We start from the raw sequence: 14441 nt of genomic DNA, 5'->3' as shown, positions 1-14441 counted from the left end.
CGTTTTTTTTTTTAATTGCAGTTTTATAGGTGTGAAAATAGCATGTGCCCTAAGCACGCCGTCTAATAGAGACACTGGCCATGGAGGAAGCCCAGATCCAGGAGGGAGGTAGCCATGTACAGTTTCGGTTATACCCGTGCCTCTTCTCCCTGGCTATGTCTAATACACTGAACTCTGACTCTGAATGACACCAGTGAGGTCCTTCCATGGACGCAGCGTGCCATCCCGAGGGCTGGGTTGGCCTTCAGAGAACACACGAGGACATACAGGTACCTCCCTACGGTGCCAGGAAACGAGTCAGTCAAGGTGGACGTTGGATGTTCTGGAAAGTTACTGGGGTGGCTGGAGTGGAAATCTGCCAGAAAGTTGCCCATGGAGAGAGGTGTGAGGGCAAAGGCACGAGAAAGGAAAGGGGGTGGGGGCCCCCCAGGACTCAGTGAGGCGCTCTGTTATGGAACAGTTGTTAGGGAGTGGGGCAGAGCACGAGGCGGCAGTCAGGGTGCACACACACTAGGTTTGTCCAGGGCAGGACCACAGGAGAGGCTCACGTGTGGGCGTCTGGAGGCGCTGGGGACCGTCGGCCATTTCCGCTGACGTCATAAGGACGGAGTAACTGTTTAGGAAGGTTCCCTCGACAGGGACAGAGTCAACTTAAAGATGAGGAACGGCTCCCACGGGGGTCTGAGGGACCAGCAAAAAGTGATGCAGGAGGCGGGGAGGGCTGTGGTTAGGAAGACAGAGAACTCGTGTGACAGCCCCAGGCTGCAGACGGGGCGGGGAGAGCCTGGCAGGGGTTGAGGAAAGGTTGTTGGCTCCGGAATCAGGAGGACATGGGGTACTCTAGGGCACGGGCAGGAGCTTGTCCTCAAGGAGTTCAAGACAGAGCTGGTGACCAGGAAGCAGGGCCTGCGCCACCAATCCTGCCTTTGTATGGCGAAGCTGAGAGGCACTTACTCTCTGTTCCTAGCACGGGGGGAAGAGAGCTCTTGGGTCTCCGGGATTTCATCTCCGGGACCTTGGTGTTCTCACCGGCGGCGGCCCGAGCATCTGGAACACAAAAGAAACACCAACATCAGTCAGGAGCTGTCTGAGGAGCTGAGTAGAGGAGGCACCCCAGTCAGAACCCTACCTTGACCCTGGTTGGCCCACCCACCCTACATTCCACTCAGAGGCCCTCTGTGCCCACGGAGTGGCGCCTGCAGCAGGCCCTTCCTCCAGGGGAACACCAAAGAAGGAGAGCCTGCCGAATGGCCCTGATAAATCAGGTGGCTGGGACAGTCACCCAGCAGGATGGATGGCCAGGCTGGGGAGCTATTTACTGCTCCCTGCTGTAGCAGCAGAGATGGCCAGGACGAAGGCCACTTAGTAGGGCCTAGGCCTCCATGCGCTTTGCTCTCCTTGCCCCCAACGGGCCTTGACTCACTGATTTAGATGTTCTACATTTCAAAGGCTCCCTGCAAATGGAGGGGGTCTCACACAGAGGGTGAAGACTGGGCCCTACCTTTCAGGCTCCTGGACTAAAAGGTGTTCGCGGCCTTTGATTTCTGAGACTTGGTTTTTGCACTGAGCCAGGCCTGGCCAGGTGAAGGCTTCAGAGCAGGCCACTAGCATAGTCTCAGAGACCAAGGCTGGGACTCATTTAAAGGCTTTCACAGTATATCCTTAAGGCAGGTCCATGAGTCCCTGCGGTGGCCATTTGCTGAGGCGGGGCAGCAAGTTCCTTCTTCCACATCAAGGTAAAGCACACATAATGTTGGTGGTGGTGGGGGGCGGTAAGACTCTCTCCGTGCACAGAGGGGAATAGCACTGTGGGCTGGGTGAAGCTGGGCAGAAAAGGCTCTCCCTTGGTTCCCATGAGACTGGATTTTCACTTTGTGGGAAAACCACCCAGGACTTCAATAAGAAGCCCCTGGCTGAATGACCATTACCAGGCTTGTGTTTTCACTACTTAGGGGAGAGGGTGGAAGGCTCCTCCCCCAAGTCCCTTCCTGTCCTTACCCTCCATTTCCTGCTCCCAAGGAGGAAGCTCAGAGGGAGGAGGGGATTTTCCAGCCAGGGCTCTGGCCACATTCCTGTGGCTTGGCTGGGGAAGAAGGGCTAACAGGCTGTCCCTGCCTCCAGGCTGGGCACCTCAGCTGGTCTTATCTAGACTGGGTTCCCTGTGAGGGTGGTACTAGGAACATAGACCGCGTGGGTCGGGGAAAACACTCCCTAGTTCCTGGTTGCGTTTCTCCTAGATGACAGCTGGGTCCCCTGCATGCTTTAGAATGTGCATCTGTCCACACGACTCCTTTTACTAAGTCTTGTTTATGTAGGCTTCCTCCACCACATGCCTGTCCTCTCTATGAGCTGGGTAACCCGGTGACAGAAGGCTGCATGTGGGCACAATACAGGCTCAGTTAGACGGCAGCCGAGAGATATCAAGGTCAATTCCCTGTTGAAGACGACCGACCGAAAGCCATGTACACACAACTATGGAAATGATTCCATTTGAGCTTTAATTAGGATTTTCTAGCAGTATATGATGGGATGAGAGTAAAGGGACGAAGGTGAAAGAAATCCTTTTAGGCAGAGCTTGAAAAAGCCAGTCCATACCCTGTGGCCTCCCCTACTGTGTGATGCCCATGTCCTGCCACCTCCTTAAGAGCAAAGGATCCCCAGATGGTGAGTTCAGGGTTCTTGTCATGTGAAGCTGACAAGGTCTCAGGTTGCTGCCCTCACTCCAGGACACCAGTTTCACGTGGGCACTCTGGAGGAACAGAGAGACCCCTGGGACTCTGAAGAAAGGTGCATTCCGAAATGTCTTGTCTTCTCCTTCCCAGGAGGAAGAATGAATGATAGAGTGTGTACATAGTACTGAATTCCTGATTCAGCACTCTTTTTCTCCTGGTAAGTTCCAGAGCAGAGAGGAGTCTGGGAAAGAGGATCAAAGTCCTTTTTCTGATATATAAGCTGAGGCACAAGCAAGCAGAGGCGATGGGCCCAGTTTTCCTGGCTTCTTAAAGAGGGTAGTGGGATCGTGTGGATACCTTTCCTCATGGGTCATGCTGGATGCTATTTTGGCGCATTTTGTCTGTCACTGTCACCCTTGAGTATTGGGGTGAATCATTTAAACTGCCCCATGCCTCTGCTTCCAGAGCTGTAGAAAAGGAACTTACATCTTTTCTAGCTCACTGTATCCCAAAGCCCAGAGAAGGCAAGGCATAAGATGGTGTTTTAGAGAGATCAAAAGCACCACTTACCTAAATGAATGCATTCTTTTTGTTAGTCATGTTCCCCCACCCTCTTCTAATGGGCTATTCAGCATCTTCTCACCTCAGCAAGCCCTCTATCAGCTCGAAGGGCCTCTGCAGTGCCCTTGGCTCTGGGGCACACTGTGGGTTCACTAGAGGCATGAGCACTTCACTTGGGTGCACACTGAGCTGGTTTTGAGACAGCTTCACTCACTGCAATTTATCTCCCCATCAGGCCCTGAAGAAAAGGGCTCAAGTTTCCCTTCCAAACCAGTCATATCCTCACCCCAGAGGCCCAGGGTGGGGGAGAGCAGTGCCCTCTACAGTGCCAGTAATGTGGGGGCTGTGCAGGCAGCAGGGGGCCCAGCCAGGAATACCGAGCTGCCTGGCCACTGTGAGAACCACAGCAACGAGGAGGAATGGGCTGGGAGGACCACACGCTTAATCAAAACCAGCTTTGTGTGCACATGCTGCCTGGGGGATAAAAATAATAGTAATAAAAGTTTAAGAGCAGCTTGTATTTTCTGTCTATTTTAATCATTTTGTGATGAAACTGGGTTTTATTTCTAGATCTGGGCCCCAGGCCTGGAGTCCTCTGCTGGCCTGGTTGTGCCCCTAAAAAAGTGTGGGGGTAGAAGATAGAGGTGTGGAAAAGCGGGGGCTCCTGAAGAGATCAGGAGACCTGCCCTTACATGGACAATGCCTCAACCCCTTCTATGGCCGGACTCAGGCCCCTGGGATACTTCCCCCCTCCCTCCTCGAGGTTGGATCCCTGGATTCTGACCCCAGGCCAGGGAGAAGGAGGCTTTGGGAAACTTCTCAGAGAGGATCTGAACTTCAGGAGGCTTAGGAATGGCAAAGCAGGGGCTGAGCTCCCACGTCTCCTGGGATGGCTCATTTCTCGCTGGTCTCTCTGCCTAAGAGCAAGCAGCATTCTAGCACAGAGAATTCTGGCTGGAGAAATGAGAACTCTTTTCTGGCCGTGTTGTTTAAGGGTGATGAGCCCTTGGATGAGCTCCTAAACTCCGAGAACAGAGCCTCCCTCGTCAGGAAAAAACAACCTCTTGGCAGAAGAGTGAAGAAGTGAGTAGCAAATAATAGGTGAGGAGCCAGCAAGATGCCTCAGTGGGTAAAGGCACTTGCCGCCAAGCCTGAGGATCTGAGTTTGGTCCCTGGGACCCACATGGTGGGAGGAAAGAAATGACTCCTGCAAATTGTCCTCTGAACTCCACACATACTCTATTTCATGCCCCCAGGCCCCAAATAAATAATAAAGTGTAATTAAAAAAAATCAAAATAACAGGTGGCATTACTAGGCATTTATCCCATGCATGAATATGCATCTGGGTATGTCCTCCATGTGCTCACAGCAGACAGAACCATAACACTTATCAATATTTAAATTCTTTCCCTCCCTCCCTCCTTTCTTTTCCTTCCTTCCTTCTTCCTTCCCTCCCCCCTAATCTGTTGTAGAATACTATTTTAAGTATGTCACATTTATTTATGCTGTGGAACATTTGTTTTAATGATGTAAAGATGTGTTGCATTCCTTTGTGTTGCATTTATATTTAACTTTGTGAAGCTGTGTTAGTTTGCCTGTCTAAACCACCTGATTGGTCTAATAAAGAGCTGAACGGCCAATAGTAAGGCAAGAGAAAGGATAGGTGGGGTTGGCAGGCAGAGAGAATATATAGAAGGAGAAATCCGGGAGACAAAGAAGATCGAGAAAAAGAGGAGGACGCAAGGGGCTAGCCACCCAGCTACACAACCATCCATGGATGGAGTAAGAGTGAAAGTAAGATCTATAGATGTAAGAAAAGGAAAAAGCCCAGAGCCACAAGTAGCCAGGATAATTTAAGTTAAGAAAAGCTGGCTAGAAATAAGCCAAGCTAAGGTGGGGCATTCATAAGAAAGAATGAGCCCCCAAGTGTGATTTATTTGGGAGCTGGGTGGTGGGCCCCTCAAAGAATAAAGAGTAAAAACAACTAACTACACCAACCTCCCTCTCTCTACCCCCTCTTTCTTTCCTTATTTGGGAGACAAACTCTCATCCAGTAGCCAAGGTTGGCTAGAACTTGCCACACAATCCAGGCTAGTCTTAAACTCAACACAATCCTCTGGTCTCAGGCTATTAAGTGTTTTATAAAAACAGCAGTTTGATTCAGTTCAACCTAATACTAACTGGATGCATGTGAAGATTTAAAGAATAAAACTGAAAGCAGGAGAGGATTAAGGAACATGCCAGGACTTAGACCAAGGCAGGTCAGAGTCTACTCAGCAACAGTCAGGTGACCACAGCAGTTGGGAGCAAGCACTTGGGTTCAGATTCCTACCCAACGAGGTGACCTGAGCAGGTGACTCAGTCTCTAGGTATTAAATGAAACTGATACCACCTGTCACTCTTCTGAGTCCCTCTTGTCAAGGTCACTAATGGTCTCTGCATTGTTCTTTCCAATAGTCATTAAATCAATCAAGCTGAGCTGCCTCAGTGGTAGCATCGGACTCATTGGTCATTCTTTCCTCTCTAGACTCCTGACCATTCGGCTTCTGGGCTATCTCTGTTCCGGACTTTTTCTCTTCTCGGGGCCATTCATTCCAGTCTCCTTTGCAGACCCCTGAGCTGCCTCTACCTCTCAGTGCTGTACTCTCATCTCCCTCTGGTTTTCAGTCACATCCACGTCAGGAGCTCCTTCAATCCCAAGGCACTCCATGATCTCTACGTGTGGGTTCCACTCCATGTTCCATTTTCAGTCCCTCAGCTCCAGTTCATCTCTGGAGCTGCCTCCTGGGCATTTTTATCTTCATATGCATGGAACTCTTGATGGTCCCCTGGCCTCCACGTTTTGACTTAAGTAGGTAGCATCACCACTGACCCTTATTCCTCCACGAAAGCCTAGATTTAACAAGTCAGAGTACTGGCCCCTCTCCAAGTCTGCTCTCTACCTCTCCAGATCCAAACTGTCAGCCACTCCTATCATCTCCAAATCAAACCAGATGACAAATCCCACCACTTCTATCTACTCCACCAAGTCTAAAAGCCATCATGTCCTGCAGCTGGCCTCCCTGCTCTCTTCCTTATGCACCCTACGTCTGCTCACCATGAAGATGCCTGAGTGAGCCTTCACAAGCATCTGGTGTTGTCCCAATACACTAGACTGAAACCTGGTTTCCTGTTCCAGTTCATACTTCCCTGCGGCCCTGGTGCCTGGCCCGCTTTAGCCTGGATTCCTGGCACTCTGTATCTGGTGCTTGGCCCACCAGCCTGCTGCTGCTGCTTCTCCCCACACTGCCCACAAGCAGCACAGTCTCACTGTGCTTTTCTCTTGCTTCCCCCCCGCCCTCACCTCTTTTCTCTTACTTCTAGAACTCCTTCCCTCGCTCCTTGCAGGTCTCTGCTCAAATGTTCATTCTACCCAAAGTCCTCAGCAAACCTTTTCTGAAGCAGTGGTCCCTTCCCCACCACCTGGCTGTGCTTTCCCCACACCACACGGTATTGCTTAAGTGTTTGTGTGTGCATTTGCATGCACGCATACACACAAAAGTCAAGTCCAAACACCAGCTCCTTGAGCTTTGCCTGGCAGGGTGCAGACCTAAATATTTGTTGAATGAATGAATGAATGATAGTATGGGTACCACTGATACGTGTTCCCCTACACCAAGATGCATGGTCTTTTGTGGCTGTGAAGCCCTACTCTCCCTGAAGATAAGGCTGAGTGCTTTGGCTAGGGTGCCTGAGGAAGGAGGCCTGAGCTGGGAGGGAATCATAGGAATGAATGGCCCTTGAGTAGAAGTGACTTCCCAGCAGAGGGCTAGCAATAATGGATGTCAAGGTCTCCCGGTGTCTTGGCATGCAAATTCCCTAACCTGAATCAGCTGGGAAAGGTCTGGGAGGCCCCAGGACCAGACACACCTTGAGTTCTATCAGGACAATGTCTATTGTAATTTACTGGGCGGAGCTTCAGCCTGGTGCTTCTTGTCAGTCTTTCCTGTACCTGTTTGCTCAGTGGGAAAGGTAGCCTGCCCCCTGCTGCAGAAACCGAAAAGATGAAGTACAAAAGTCTCTGGCCACAGCAGGTATTAAAAGCTACTTTCCGGGGCTGGAGAGATGGCTCAGAGGTTAAGAGCACTGACTGCTCTTCCAGAGGTCCTGAGTTCAATTCCCAGCAACCACGTGGTGGCTCACAACCATCTGTAACGAGATCTGGTGCCCTCTTCTGGCATGCAGGCACACATGCTGTATACATAATAAATAAATCTTTAAATTGACCTCTGAAAAATAAAAAAAATAAAAGCTACTTTCCTCATAGATGTGGTTTTTTGTTTCTTTTTGTTTTGCTTTGTTTTTGTTTGTTTGTTTTGTTTTGTTTTTTTGGCAAGTTCTACCCATCATAGGCTCAGTAACCTTTTGGATGGGACAAGTTGACACCTACCTTCTGGCTGAGTTTGGAAGGAAGGGTGATATGACCACAGTCAACAAAGAGCACAAATACCTGTTTTCATAGGCAAATGTCCCAATGTAATGCTCTTAATAGCCAGACATGCTGCATTCTGTAGGTTACCCCTTCCTGCCTTATAAGAAACAGAACACTTGCCAAGCATGGTGACACATGCCTAGCACTCCGGAAGCAGAGGCAGGAAGATCTCCGAGTTCAAGGCCAGCCTTGTCAGAGTAAGTTCCAGGACAGCCAGGGCCACACATAGAAACTCTGTCTTGAGCAACAAGTTAAAAGAAGAATCAGTATGGCGGTTTCTCAGAAAATTAGGAATCGAACTACCTCAAGACCCAGCCATACCACACTCTTGGGCATATAACCAAGGAATGCTGATTCATACCACAAAGATACATGCTCAACTATGTTCATAGCAGCACTATTTGTAATAGCCAGAACCTGGAAACAACCTAGATGCCCATCAACTGAAGAATGGATTAAGAAAATGTGGTATATATACACAATGGAGTACTACTCAGCAGAGAAAAACAATGACAGCATGAAATTTGCAGGCAAACGGATGGAACTAGAAAAAATCATCCTGAGTGAGGTAACCCAAACCCAGAAGGACAAACATGGTATGTACTCACTCATAAGTGGATTCTAGATATAAAGTAAAGAACAATCAGACTACAACCCACAGAACCATGGAGGCTATATATATAGCACGGGGGACCCTAGGATGACTGTGGCTTATAATAAGTTTTGGTTTTACTCAATTACTGAGCAAGCCTCAATGAAACATTTCACTATTAAGATAAGAATTTAGCCGGGCGGTGGTGGCGCACGCCTTTAATCCCAGCACTCGGGAGGCAGAACCAGGAGGATCTCTGTGAGTTCAAGGCCAGCCTGGGCTACCAAGTGAGTCCCAGGAAAGGCACAAAGCTACACAGAGAAACCCTGTCTCGAAAAACCAAAAAAAAAAAAAAAAGATAAGAATTTATACTGTATCAAACTGATAATAGAAAAATAAATAAATTAATTAATTTAAAAGATAAAAGAAAAATTTGAACTATTAAAAAAAACAAAAAAAAAGAAGAAGAAGAGGAGGAGGAGGAAGGGAAGGGAAAAGGAGGGAGGGAAGCCAGGAAGGAGGGAGGGAGGGAGGGAGGGAGGGAGGGAGGGGAGGGAGGGAGGGAGGGAAGGCAGGAAGGAAGAAAATAGAACACATCTGAGCCCAACAGGATTCCTGTTTGTGAAATCTTGAAATGCATTCTTAAATTGAAGTCTTAAATTGGGCGTGGTCAGTCCTGCTGAGTGACAGCAGGAAGGCTATCCTGAAGTCAGCACAATAGAGAGGGACCTCACTGTCCTCTGGGAGGGACGCAGGACTGCCTCTACCCAGAGATCAGGCAGGCAGCTACAGCAGATGGATTTTCACTGATGAAAATTCAACCATGGCTAGCTACTCCTAAGGGCAAATGTCTTCTCCCTCCCTCCCTTCCTTCTTTTCCATATCTGTATTTCTTCCTTGAGACAGTCTCTCATGCTCGTCTTGAACTTGTGATCCCGTTGCCTCAGCCTCCCTAGCACTCATAATCCAAGGTGGCACACACCAACGCTTTTTGAGAATCTGACTGAAACCATGGATCCCGCTTTTTAGAGAGACGCTCTTGCCACACATAACTCCGACGTCAGCAACCGTGAAGGGGGGTCAGATCTACTGAGATCTCTGAGCACCATATCCTGGGGACGGGAAAAAGCTGAGAGAAGGTCCAAAGACGGGCGGTCACTCAGCTTGGCCACACCACCAACCCAAAGGAGGCAGAAAGCTGCCGGGAGGTGGTGGGTTCAAGAGCCCGCAGTCCTTCAGTGTGTGCCTGGCAGTGGCTCCTGGTGGGAAGGGAGAGCCAAGTGTGGCAAGGAGCTCATCTAACGGATGACATGGACACATCTCCAAGTACGACAGCAAGGGCTATGGAGAGTGAGACTGGGAAAGAAGGCTGCCCTCCTTCCTATCTGCAAACAAAACCAGACCACGTCCAATTAACCGGGCCTCACTTCTGTTATCTCAGCTGGGGCCTCTCCTGTCTCTCTTCTAGCTGTCCTTCCAAGACCCGGGTCCTACTCTGTAGCCAGGGGCCAAATTCTGACTTGGAAGGAACTGGAGAGAAATGATAGCCATCATGAGGTCAGTGGGGACAATGAAGCTTCTCAGCACACCTCCTCGGCAAACAGAACCTCTTAAGTTGCAGAATGAATGAGTCCCCTAAACAGAAAAAAGAAGAAAAAAAAAAAACCCAAACCAAACAAAACCTCCTAACGACGTTGTGCAAGGGAAAAGGAAATTGCACTTTGCAAACAAATCTGGAAAAGGTGCTGACACTGGACAGATAAGGAGAACAAATTGCTCTCTTGCCTGCAGCTCGCTGTGTACATAGGAGCTCAAGAGGCCAGGGGTTTCAAAAGCAGATAACCTCATTAGCAGACTGCCACTTACGGACAGGAGGAATGGCCCCTAAGCCGCAGTGGGGCAGTTAGAAATCAGTTTCCAGGCAGGCACCACCTGGACGGAGGGCAGCGGGACTGGAACCGAGGTGGTGACAGGGAGGTGACGCACACCAGGAGTAAGCAGGAGCCTCACGGCATGCACCTGGGTTGACCTTGAACCCTGACCCACCAGAGCTACTTCCTCAGAGGCAGATCCTGCGAGAAGGTCACTCCTAGAAAGTCATTCCTAAGTTACTCATTCACTGTCAGATTTTATTTTCTAGGAACTATTTAATTTACTTTGCAATTGTGTGTCTTCAAAAGATATTTTCCTTTAGAAGACACCTCATCTTTTCTCCCATTTACTGTGTACCCCAGATCTCTGCTTTGCGACCAGGAAGGGGGGTTTATGAAATCAGGAGTGAGGATAAAGACTCTCCAACTTGTGGGATGGCAAAAAAAAAAAAACAGGTTAAGATTTCAGGACTAGAGCGATCAGACTCAGGAGCCAGAACAAGGAAGCTGTTCTTCCAGATGCCTTATTTGGACACCAGTTTTTGACATCTTACTGACGGTTATTAAGCAGGCATTTCAAGGGCAAGAAGCTGTTTTCACACAATACCTTTTTAGACATTTCCAGGAAAGTATGAAAATACAAAGAACAGAGGCACTGGGTTGAAAGTCCTGCAGGATTGGGGCTGGGGTTCCTACTGGGCCTTGCCCCTTCCTGAGTTGGGGAACTCCACACTCCTCCGGGTCTCTCCCTCTCTCCTGCTTCTCCTCTCTCGTCTTTCTGTCTCTTTCTGTCGTGTTTGCTTTTGGCAGAAGACCTGTTCTCCTCTCTCCCCCACCTCAGCCTGACTCACCTTCTCCAGGAGGAGGACGCTTGCACGCTCAGCTCCCTCCTCAGGCCCAGGCCCCTCAGTGGGTCTGTGCACCAGCACTCTACACACTTGTTGGCTGTGGTTTGTCAAATACTTGTAGTCATTTTCCTGTGGGTGTGTCCTTTCTCCTGCTGGTGCCCTTGTGCCCGGCTTCCTTGCCCAGAAGGTTCTGGGTGTGGAGGTCAGGACTGGGAGGGGAGGGGAAGGTGTACAGCCCTTCTTCCTGGCTAGAGGATACAGGAAGAGGCTATGTGGGCAATCAAGTAATCAAGGTGAGGCTGTCACTTCCTCCCTCCCTCTCTCTCTCTCTCTCTCTCTCTCTCTCTCTCTCTCTCTCTCCTCAAGAAGATGGCTTGAGTCTCACCAAATGAATGCTGAAGTAAGGCTGGGGACAATTTGGAAGGTGGGGGTGCATTCAGAAGTAGAAGGGGCTGAGAGCCGGGCCCTATGTGGTAGCAAAGGATAAGCATGACTTACCCTCCACAGTGACTTGGCAGGAGCACTCCGCCTGGCCCGCGCTGTTCTTGGCTACACACTTGTACAAGCCCCTGTCCTCAGGCAGTGCCTTCTCGATGGAGATGGAGAAGAGTGAGCCTGGGGATGGGGAGAGAGAACAGGAAAGGCTGTAAAGGACCAGGTAAGGGTGCAGTCCCTGCCCTGGTATCTGGAGCACAGAAGGTGTCTTTACAAGCCCCTTCTCAGAATCCAAGAGCAGAGGCCAGCTGAGAATTTGGCTCTCTCCTCTCTGAATCTTCAAACTCTGTTGATAACCTACTCCAAAAGAGGCTAATTCCTAATCAACTCCTCCAGGATCCCTCCCCCACTGGAGGGCCCTTTTAGGAAGCTGCAGAAAGAGAGAAGTAACCTTAGTCAGTGGAAAGAAGGTGGCAGCGGGGGTGTGTGTGTGGGAGAGCAGATGGGCATGGCCTGCCCCTTACACAGAGCAAAAGGAGCCAGGTACAGTCTCCTGGGGACAGTGGCCAGGGAGAAGTCACCTAGCAGTGATGCTGGGGGATACTGCTTGGTTAAAGGAGTTTTTAAAGCCGGGCGGTGGTGGCGCACGCCTTTAATCCCAGCACTCGGGAGGCAGAGCCAGGCGGATCTCTGTGAGTTCGAGGCCAGCCTGGGCTACCAAGTGAGTCCCAGGAAAAGGCGCAAAGCTACACAGAGAAACCCTGTCTCGAAAAACCAAAAAAAAAAAAAAAAAAAAAAAATAGGAGTTTTTAGAAAAAACAAAACAAAACAAAACAAAAATGTGTTTGGCCAGGCAGTGGTGGCATAGGCCTGGAATCCCAGCACTCGGGAGGCAGAGGCAGGCGAATCTCTGTGAGTTCGAGGTCAGCCTGTTCTACAGAGTGAGTTTCAGGACATTCAAGGCTGTGACACAGAGAAACCTTGTCTCGAAAAACCCCAAAACTGATAAACAAACAACTCCCCAATAAATGTGTGTATGGAGGTCTGAAGACAGCTTTCAGGAGGTTCTCTCCTTCCAACATGTGGGTGCCTGGGATTAAACTTAGGTCATCAGGCTTGGTGGCAGGCACATGTTCCCACTGAAACATCTCATCAGCCCAAGATAAGAAAGGGGGTTTTGAGTGATCAGGAGAGCAGGAGAGGGTGGGAACCCTTGTCCAACACAGACACGGGCCCTTGGGATGATCTCCTGTGAGAAGGTAGTGGCTCTGGTGTGTGACTGTGGCAAAAGGCTTTTCAGGAAGAGTTACGGCTGAAGAACAAGCCGACGAGGGGTACTAGGCCAGAGGAGAGACTCCTGAGGCAGCCTTCTTACAGGGTTGGACCGTCTGGCCCCTCAGGAGGGGTGAGGATGGCCTCTTTCCTTACAGCCCGCGTGGGTTACCCTTGCATAAGAAACACCTCCGGCGGCCCATAGCTGGACAGGGGGAAGGCAGGCTGAGCACATACAGGAGCTCAGGGATCCATTCCTTCCCCATCCAGTTCTCTCATCCCCAGACTGATCAGGTCTCTTGGATCATCCTTGGGTGGGTGAGTGGGGGATCATCCCAGCCTGGCCAGTCAGGGGTGCAACCATCTGCTAGGTCCTACCTGGAGACACGTAAACAAGCCTACAGCATGGCATCCTGCTCAAGCTACGCATGTCAGTGCAACAGCCATCCCAAGGGAAGGGCAGAGCAGAGCCATGTCCGTCCCGCTGCCTGTAAGCTACCCATTCCCTACATCCCCCAGGCCACTGGCCCTGGGAGGGCAGCTGTGTGCATCCCAGGTGTATGGGAGGGCAGCTGTGTGCATCCCAGGTGTATGGGAGGGCAGCTGTGTGCATCCCAGGTGTATGGGAGGGCAGCTGTGTGCATCCCAGGTGTATGGGAGGGCAGCTGTGTGCATCCCAGGTGTGTGGGAGGGCAGCTGTGTGCATCCCAGGTATGTGGGAGGGCAGCTGTGTGCATCCCAGGTGTATGGGAGGGCAGCTGTGTGCATCCCAGGTGTATTGGAGTGGAGGACAAGATGGGCACTATTCCCAGGGGGAAGTTTGGAACTCAAAAGTGTAACCAATCACTACCTCCCCTCCTGCTCCGTTACATGGTTAGACAAAGCTGACGGCAGGAAACGGAGAGAACAAGGATAGCATGAACTGGGCCCAGAGCACCATACCCAGGCTGGAGAGTTGAAAAGGCCACACTGTTTCGTGGGGTAGCGCAGCTGATCTGTGTTTCCCCTTCCCCCCGGCTCCAGCTCTTGAACAGGTCTCACTCTGACTTTCCATGGGGAGGGCAATGGGCCACCATATATATCTTCCCAACCGCAACAGAAAGGATTTAAGTCTGGCATGGGAGTAACAATTGGGAGGCACAGGGACAGGGGAGTGAGGGCAGCTATTCATTCCCTCCATCTGGGTGGGGAGGAGGATGGTAGAATGACCCCTGGCCTGAAGACAAGGCTCAGAAAAAACCCACCCACCTCTGAAGTTCCCTGGTCTGGGAGGACATAGTCCATTCCCCCATCCCCAAGTTATACCCTGTTTCATAACCCGTTTATTTTTTGTTGTTGTTGTTTTGTTTGTGGGTTTGTTTGTTTCACATTTTGGTCCCACATTTGGCTGCGTGTGGCCTGACACTTAAATGACAGATACAGTAGAAGTAGTCTGACGCGCAGTGGCCTATTTGAACAAGAGCCCACCTTTCTTCCCAGCCCTCCAAGGCCCCAGCAGAGCTTAGCCATGGCCACGTGCATCCCTGGGCTGGAAGAAGACTGGGCAGGCTGGAGGCTGGCCACCCCAGATGAAGAATCTGGTATTTCCTGTGGGACGGCTCATTCTTGACCTCCAGAAGAAAACTGTTTCCCAGCATTTTTTTTTTTTTTTTTTTTTGGAAGCCTCAGCCTGTCAGCCTGGTAGGGAGTATTGAGAAGGAGTGAGGCGGGGGATGGGA

General features: G+C 50.4%; 1 protein-coding gene across 1 annotated transcript in view; it reads right to left on the bottom strand.

The window, feature by feature from the left end:
• Nucleotides 1-14441, bottom strand: part of Mylk (myosin light chain kinase) — a 208183-nt gene that overhangs the window by 65839 nt on the left and 127903 nt on the right. Inside the window, 2 exon segments of the mRNA XM_052740431.1 lie at nt 955-1047; nt 11515-11631. Of these exon segments, the coding sequence (XP_052596391.1) occupies nt 955-1047; nt 11515-11631 (210 nt within the window).

This window comes from Peromyscus californicus, unplaced genomic scaffold (assembly GCF_007827085.1).
Source record: "Peromyscus californicus insignis strain IS unplaced genomic scaffold, ASM782708v3 Scaffold_16__1_contigs__length_79575227, whole genome shotgun sequence".
In the NCBI taxonomy this organism is placed as follows: domain Eukaryota; kingdom Metazoa; phylum Chordata; class Mammalia; order Rodentia; family Cricetidae; genus Peromyscus; species Peromyscus californicus.
The sequence above is the reverse complement of the archived record's forward strand: the minus strand, read 5'-3'. Positions and strand labels throughout refer to the sequence as shown.